The sequence below is a fragment of the Prosopis cineraria genome, unplaced genomic scaffold (assembly GCF_029017545.1).
Source record: "Prosopis cineraria cultivar Desert tree isolate PC_DT_omini unplaced genomic scaffold, ASM2901754v1 PC14, whole genome shotgun sequence".
Classification (NCBI taxonomy): domain Eukaryota; kingdom Viridiplantae; phylum Streptophyta; class Magnoliopsida; order Fabales; family Fabaceae; genus Prosopis; species Prosopis cineraria.
The window spans coordinates 3,712,042-3,721,269 of NW_026555345.1; the positions used below are offsets into that span (position 1 = coordinate 3,712,042).

Consider the following 9,228-nt stretch of genomic DNA (forward strand, 5'->3'; position numbering starts at 1 on the left):
ATAAGAGTAACGTCAATGACTTTTTAGTCTAATAACATGAAAAAAAAATTTATCAATGAAAAATCAGAGGTTCAATTTCGCTGGTAGCCTCGAGTCATTGAGGTGCTAAAAAAATAAAACTCAAGCCATTAGTACGGGCTCCTCTGAATAAAAAAGAAAATCAAACGTAATTAATAGTAGCATAGTGCAAAAATCTCCATATATCCATGACGTGAAATAACAAGCTATGTAAGACAATCTCGAGTTGTCTTACTACGCGTTGTTTTTGTAAACACAAATAATCGAATTCAGGCACTGCATTGCCAAATAAATAAACGGTGCGAGAAATTAGATTTCTATTACACGTGGAAGTCTCCAGGCCCCATGAACAATCGGAGACAAAAAAACTGGGACTACCTCTGCAGTTCCAAACAACAGCAACCCTGTCAATTCTTCGAACATCAGGAAGAAGAATCTGCCTTTGAAAGCGAAACAGAGCTATCGCCTCATTAATGATTCCAACCGAAAATCTCAAATAAGACACAATTAACCTCTTACTACCACCAGTTCCTCATCCATCTCTGGGCTGTTCTGCTTCCAAGTTGTCCCTTCCTTCATCATTCGTTCCTTCCATAAGTAATCTCTCATTCATGGGTCATTCCTAAACACACACACAAGAGAGAAACCAAACCTTTCCCTCAATGATGGACATTTGGTCATGGATATGCGAGCTTCCCAGCAACTCGGAGGAGTGGTCTGATTCACCTACATTCGAACTCGCCAGTTCAGGCCAAGCTGATCAGGACGATTCGACTCGGTCCATTTATCTCAGAGCAGACCGGACTTCGGGGTCGGAAGCCGAAGCTGCGGTGATTTTCACAGTTTGCTTGCAGGGTTTTCACCCATTCAACGCCGAAAAGCCTCTCTGGGTCTCTGAGAAATGTCATCTTTCTAGAGAAAACCCTTTCCTTCCTCTATTTCTTCAGCTTCTTCAGGAGATCATAGCTCTCTCCCCCAACGCGCCAAACAGTACGTGCCCGAGGTCACAGCTCCAGAAGCTCAAGCCCGACCCTATCGCATGGGTCATGAACTCTCACTCACCCGAATCCTTCTCCACCTTCTTCAACCTCGTCTTCATCTTACGCCTCTTCTGGCTCTGCGCCTGCGACGGCCCCAACGAAGCTGGCTGGCTCTATTTTCAATCATTACTAGCTTCCGCGCTTGAAACCGTCTCGTCTAACCCCTCGCCAGTTCTGCGAACTTTCTTAATCACGGTCGGCGTAGACATGGAGCTATGCTTCATGCGCACCCTTGGATACATCATAGCAAAATGGTGCATTTTCAGAGAGCTAGGCGTGGGATTACAGGCGTTAGTTCCGCCGCCGTGTCGAGGCCCGGGATTTTCATACGCAACGGAGGCTCACGGTTTTTGGGTTCTGAAAGGCTATGCACCGATGATGACCATGATGAAACCAGCGAGCTCGAATGGTCTGAAAACTCAAATTCCTCGTCTCGATGCTAAGGAGGCAGTACTAAAGTACACTCTCGCCCACCAGCAACTCGAAGCCCTGGTCCAGTTAGAATACTCCGTCACATACCACGACGGGTTCATTCAAGTTCGCGCACGCGTCGACAACATACGTCTTAACGTGGCGAAACTCGGTTTCAAGAACCAAAACGACGAGGCGGAGTACGGCGAGGAGAAGCACTTCCCGTCTCGAGTTCGAATCTGGGTCGGCCCGGAAGTTGGAGCGACGTACGTGGGCGGGTTGAGTTTGAGCCGATCAACTGAGAACACAGATAGGGAAGTGGAAATACAGAAAATCGTGAAGGGAAATTTCCAGAAACTGAAGCTTTCGAAGGGGAAAGCGGTGGCGAGGACATCTACGAAGACGAAGACAAAGAACTGGAGAATGGACCAAGAAGCGGAGGGGAATGCGGCAATATTCGACGCCGTCTTGTACGATAACGCGACGGGTCAGGAGGTGGCAACGGGGAAGCCTTATGGAGAAACCGGTGGCGACCCAGTCCACGGGTTGAGAAGGAGGTACATGGGAGCGAACAGACCGTTTACGAAAACGGGGTCGGTGGTGCTTGCCGGGGACGAGTATGGAGAAGAAGTAGGGTGGAAGCTAGGCAAAGAGATGGAAGGGAGCGTGTTGAAGTGGAGGATAGGAGGGGAATTTTGGGTAAGTTACTGGCCAAATGAGGCAAAGACTTCATTTTTTGAGACAAGGTATGTGGAATGGTGTGACGAGGTCGATTTGCCTCTTATTCCTGCCAAAATGATGGTGTGAATGTTCACAACTCAGTGGCATGCAAGTTACCTTGTTGATAAGAAATATTTTCAGTTCGATTTCACTTGCAATCTCTGGTGGAAGCTTGACCGCAAAAGTGGAGAATTTGTATGTAAATATTTGATGAGGATTAGCCTCTGCCGTTGTATGTGAATGAGACTGAATCTCAAGCATAAAATATGTTGTAATAATTTACGCACTCACATGCTTCATAATCTCTGGGTTATATATAGGAGAGATATATGCGAAAAAAATAATCTAAGCTTAGTCACTTTATTAGTTCACTCTCTCTTAGTCTTTTAACTTTAAATTCTGTAGTTTAATTTTGTATTGAAGGTGTCTCTTTAGACACCTTTTAATTTGCTGCATGATAGTGAACAACTCCTAATTAATTATATATTAGTATATTCCCTTCTTCTTAAGGCTGCTCAAATATGTGTAGAATTATATGTGCTATGCAGTCTCCTTAATTAATTAATATGATGGTCATTAATCAAATCAATGAAAAAAAATCATATTTCATCTTATTATGAAGCCTACAACTTAATAATTTTGATGCTGAATTTGAAGTAGTAGTTAACATAGTTACTATATGTTTTTTAAAGAAGTTGGTGGGCACCCCGTGTGATGCGCACCATGGTGCCCATCACATGATAAGGAATCTAGACCATTTTAAATTTTTATATTTTATTTTATATTCAATAAAATAAAAATTATAAATTTTAATAAATTTATTCTATCATTAATTTGGATAATATAAATTTAATCTGAATAATAAAGTTAATATTAAATATTTTTATAAATTAATTTTTCAGATATACTTTAGATAATTTAAATTTAAAATTTTTAAATTGTAATTTTTTTAATTTTTTAAAAATCCAGTTTGTAGATTATCTTTTTTTATTTTTAAATATTATATTTACTAAAATAAAAAAATTTAAAAATAATTTAATTTTAAATTCAAACATTTCAAAATATATTTGGATAGTTAATTTATAAAAAATATAAAAATATTTAATATTAAATTTATCATCTATATTGAATTTGTATTGTGATAATAAAATATATTTATTAAAATTTAAAATTTTTATTTTATTAAATATAAAATAAAATATAAAAATCTGCACCGTCCAAATTAAAACTCTGAACGGTCTAGATTGCTCATCATGTGATAAGTACATGGTGCTCACTGAAACTAGTCTCATTTTTTAAACTACAAGTCGCAAGTGAATATTACCAAAAATGCCCCTCATCATATAATGATTAAAATGCTACCATTAATTTAATGACTCTTGATTAAGCAGGTTAGGTATGAACGGGTGTGTTAACAAACGATCTAATACTCTTGACGCTAGGACATTGTAATATAATAATGTATCTTGGATTGTGTAAATATTCTCTCAGTATCTCATACGTTTTATACATGGGATGAGACGGAGTTCCTTATGATTAGAATTAAAAATGTCTTATGATAATTAAAAAAATTGCAGCAAATGAAAAATAAAATTACCAAAGACTGAACTCAATTCATCATCGTCAATTCATGAATTATCGTTTCATTGACAGGAGCTAGGACGGAATGCTAAAGAAACTCCAGGTAAGCTGCCAGAACGAATGGAAGTTAAATTATTATAACATTGAGAGTTTCATCGCTGCCAGACACAGAATCCAAATAGAGACAATAAGTCACTTTTTATTGCAGGGGTGTAGATCACTAGATCGTCCCTCGATCGAGCTCACATCATCGTGACGTTTGTTTGATAAAATCGAAATTAAATTAAAATAATCTTCTCCCTGCTCCTTCAGATAACTCTCAGATTTTTTATTTATGCCTTTAATAATTTTTAACGCAAGGTCACAGCATAAGCTAGCTTTGCAAAAGCAATAAATTAAATTAGATCAGGGCTCACAAAGTTGTTGCATCCCAATTGGATCGTGTAAAATCATTGAGTAGAATGTCACATGTATAATTAAGAGCATGTTTGGATTGCATTATAACCTTAATTAGAATGAGAAAAACTGAGGTTAAGAGATAAAATGATAAAATTATCTTGTTTGGATTAACAAAATCTTTGAATCTCAGTTGGCATGAAAACGTGCATTGAGTTAGTTCACTGGCTTCTTCTTCTCAGCGTTCATGTTAGTACCCGTTAAAAGCAATAAAATGCATTTTAAATTTTGATGCGTTTTCTCTCTTGTGTCCTATCTACTGAGCTGTGCTTAGCTTCCTGTGCATGTTACTTTTATTCTCGTGACCTCCCCATTTGCTTCAAAACACAAACCTCACATCTCATGCAAAGCTTTGCACACATCAGATTTGACTCCTTTCATTAATCATTTGCTCCCTCCAGCCGATCTCCAGCTCTAGTCATCTGCATCCGACCGATCTCTAGTTCACTACCGTCCTTTCTAGCATCCACCGTGTCCTTGCTTCGGAGTGCTTCTTCTTCCCATCACCTATTAATCTCCACTAGCGTCCACCGTCCTTTCTAACATGACAAGCAAACCTCTCAGTGTTGTGTAACCAAGAGCGACCATCTAGCAGTAATAAATCTTTGATTTTTTTTTTAATGGAGCTACATATAAAGAAGGTGATTCGAGAGTACTCCTTCCATTTTTATATATAAAAGAAAAAAATTATATCACACAGTTTAAAAAAATTAATTAATTATAATAATTATATCTAAAAATAAAAAAATTAAACTAAAATATTTCATGTTAATCAACATAAGTATATATTGATTATTTTTTATTAAGATAAATTATGAGGAGTGATTTAAAAAATGTATAATAAATATTTATTAAAATATATAATTTTATTTATATAAAAAATAAATAAAAATGATAGTTATTTTTATAAATAGAAACGAAATAGTACGGACGAGCATTAAGGTCTCCATCAAAGCAGTACACTAATTTTGAGATAAAAAGTTAGTCCTCTCGAGATTAAGTACCTGTATATCTATTTTCGGGTATTTTCACTATTTTGAATATATCATTGCGTGGATTAACCTTTACAAGTCATAACAAAATCATAACACGTAAGAGTACAATTACAACAATTAGTTTAATTAAATTTTTTATTTTAATTAATGAATATTTTTTACAGGGAAGTGTGTAAGAGAATCGTTCTTGAAAAATACAGTTTGAACATCGACTTGATAGTTCCATTTTTTTTTTTAACTCACCGCCATTTGGCGAAGTCAATAATAGAAAGGGGGTGGCGTTTTTATTTCCGAAGAATGAGAGTCAGTCGGGGGTCTCTCATGATCATGAATGCGTAATCATTTTTGCTCAAAAAAAAAAAAAAGAATGCGTAATCGTTTTACCTTTGTATGTGCGTCTTTATATATATATATATATATATTGATCATGAATACGCTGCCGCCGCAAGTCATGTAAATTATGCTCCTCCAGTCCTCTTTTATTATTATTTTTCTCAACAAGAGAAATTAGGTAAAAATTAATTAAAAATATTAAAAATATAATTTTTTTCATGATTTATAAAAAATTTCTTGCTTTATTTTACAAATTCATATGCCATTTTTTTAAAAAAAGTCAGTTTTATTCATCATAAAAAACTTAACCCATTTTTGTAAAACGAGTAATTTTTTTAAAAAAGTAAATATTAATGTGTAAGAAAAATTATATTTTTAGATCATATTCATCTATAAAATAAGTATTTTTAAGTTTTTGCTTTAAAACATTTCCTTTTTTTCCCATAGATGTTTTTTCAGGGAAGGCAACTATGTTCAAAGTATAATTGAGTACTAAGTGAGAACACCTATTGTAACATTTCAATTTAATTTTTAATAGTTAATTTAGATTAATAGAAATTTTAAAAAATATTTAGAGGTAAGAAATTAGTAGAAAATAATTATTAAATCTAACTTAGGATATAATTCTAAATTAATTTTTTTAAAAAAATTAAAATTATTAATTAATTAATTAAAAAATATTATTAAATTATTATTATTATTATTAAAAAAATTTTCTTAATCATCCTTCTTCTTTGGTTTCTGAGTTTGTAGTGGTAGAAAATTTAAAATCTAGAAGATGGATGAATTTATGTTGAATAAATATGTTTTTTTAGGTTGTCAGTAGTATAATAAATGTTCTAGAGTATAAATTTGTTGATGATCTTTGAATTTGTGGCTTATGGATCAAATTCTAAACTAGATCTGAAAATATATGTTGATTTATTGAGATTTAGATGATTATTTGGGATGAGAAATGAATTATTATGGCTATAGGATTATGATTCTAAGCCAGAGACTCAATTTTTAATTTTTGGGTATTTTAGGTACGAATTTATGAAATAAAAAGAAAATTTTGATAATAGAAATTAGTATAAAATTTGATTTTTAGATTATTAATATTTATTGATGAGTAAAAGAGGAGTTAAAAATTTTACTTAATAGTATTAACTCTAGATTTGCATTAAGATTGAGATTAGGAATTATGTTATATTTTTAATTCTATTATTAGAATTATTTTATTAGTTTCAAAAATTGAAACTAATATTTATAAATAATATGTTATTTGTAGATTGTATTATTGGTGAAGATTGTGGTGAGAGAGAAATTGTAAGGAATAATTTATTAAAAAAGCCACAAGGTAACCATGCTTTTAATTTGTGATTAGTGTTACTTCATGTTACTTGGGTGATTATTGAGAAAATTATAAATTTTGTAATATTATATAATGTGCAATATTATTATGAATTTGTTTAATTATTGTAGGAGGTGTTGGGAGACTTACTATTATTGTTGTATTTATGTGCCACGTGGTACGCCCCTATTGGAGCTCAATAGGTGGCTTGTAAGGGCTCGGGCTAATCTACCTTTGGCCGAGTAATTTAGCACCGAGCGAGGGCTACGACTTGAGGTTAATGGAGGGATATAAGGATATTTATTTGTGTGTATTGTAATAGTTTTTATATTTTGTTAGAATTATATTATTTTTGGTTCCACTTAGTAAGCACACAATTAACTGTTTGTACACACTATCATAAATTGGCTTTGGTTACTGGGACTTTTGAGTCTTATTATGTGATTAACAATTTTCAAGAGAAGAGCCACAAGTGACACGTGGAGGAGTCCCAGAGGCTTAGTGGCATAGATCTATTGTCTCTTTTGAGTATTTGATTTATGATTTATAATATGTTATATTGTCAATATTAGGGCTTTTTATTTATTGTCAATTATATGAATATATAAATATAATCATGCCTTTCAAACTATTTCTATTTTTGGTACAATTTGGATGACTGTAATTTTAATATTTGATTTATTTTAGATTGGTTAAAATGGCATGATTATAAGGCCAAATAACTGGCTTGTGTTGAAAATTGACTAAATTGCTTATTTTACTTGTTGGGAGTATAAGGATGGATAAATGTAATTTAGCCTAATGGCATGTGGGAGGTAAAAATTTATCTGAAATGTTATATTGTGTGAGTTGAAGCCAATTATAAAATATTTTATATTGAAATTATTGATATAAAAATGTGTTGGGTGGCTATAACCCAACTACGGTTAAGTTAAATTATTTTAAAAAAAAATTGGTTTGTTACACCTATTCAAATAAAAAATAAATATTAATAAAAGATCATATCAACTTATTCACTATAATTTTTTAAAGTAGAAAATGATGATCAATTTATTTATATTATTACAATTTTAGTTCTAGCAAAATTAATTTTTAATAATTGAATTATTATTTCTTTAAAAATTTTATTTTTTTATTAAATTATCTTATACTCATGGCTTCACCACTGATTTTTGATATTATATAACTGTGATTGATATTTTTCTCTTTTTATGTGTATACATATGAATTTGGATTTAGTGAGTAGTTTAAGTACACTCACTTAATAAGTGTTTGATTTAATCAAGCTGTCAAAGATTTTACTCAATCCTTTAAAAAATGTAAGACATTTTTAATTGAATCTCACTTTCAAAATAGCAGTTATTTGTTTTTAAACTAATCATATTTTTTCATATTTACTCATATTTAATAGGATATTTCATAATAAAATAAATATAAAGTAATATATTTAATAAGGTAAAGACGTAATGATTACATTTTGAAAGATTAAAAATATTTTATAACTTTAAATATCCAACCCCTTAAAAAATATCTTATAGAAGAAGTATCACATAACATTCAAAATGTATCAAATCTCAAATTTCTAGAGGACACAGCATGAGTAAATAACATTCTAATTGTGTTGATTATTTTAAGTTTTGAAGAGAAATGTATCTTAATAATTTTTAAGTATTAATAAAATTCAACTATTATAATTAAGACACTCATTAAATGAGTTTACTCAAGACACTCACTAAATGCAAATCCATTTGTGTGTATATAAATTGTAAACATGGATTCAATACAAACATCATATAAATAATAATTAATAATTTGGATCGGCCAAGAATTAATGGGTTTATATATGCCTTTTCAATATTTTCAATGAGCTGATTGATTTCATCAAAATTGACCATTATATTTTACTAAAAATCGATAACAAATATTCGTTGAGCTTATTATATTGTCACATTTTTTTGGAGCAAATATATTATCACATTTAAAATATCTATTTTTTAATAATAAAATATTTATTCTAAACTTAATGTTCCTGTCAGCCTCATTTATAAGATATATTTTAAAAAATTTATTTAATTTTATTTATAAATCATGGTGTAATTTTTATATAATATTTAAAAAATATTTTTAAAATTATTAATCATGATGTTAAAAATTTTATATTATTTTATTTTATATTTTTTTTATTGATGAGGATGAGATTTGGTAAAATTAAAAAAGTATACTTTTACTGTTGGTTAAAAAAAAAAAAAGTACATTCCTACTTATTTTATTACTCAATCTATTACAGCAGAGCACAAGCCCTTCGTCTTTGGCAGCGACATTAAGACACCAGCTCAAGTGG

The 9,228-nt window shown here is 31.4% G+C and overlaps 1 protein-coding gene across 1 annotated transcript; it reads left to right on the plus strand.

Annotated features, from left to right (window-relative positions):
* The first annotated feature begins 560 nt into the window (after window positions 1-560).
* Window positions 561-2,560, plus strand: LOC129292646 (uncharacterized). Its single transcript, XM_054930237.1, has one exon. The coding sequence runs from the start codon at window positions 681-683 to the stop codon at window positions 2,274-2,276; it is 1,596 nt and encodes a 531-aa protein (XP_054786212.1). The 5' UTR covers window positions 561-680; the 3' UTR covers window positions 2,277-2,560.
* Window positions 2,561-9,228: the final 6,668 nt, after the last annotated feature.

Excerpts from the sequence above, each read along its gene's own strand:
- LOC129292646 (XM_054930237.1), top strand. The coding sequence starts at position 681 with ATGATGGACATTTGGTCATGGATATGCGAGCTTCCCAGCAACTCGGAG.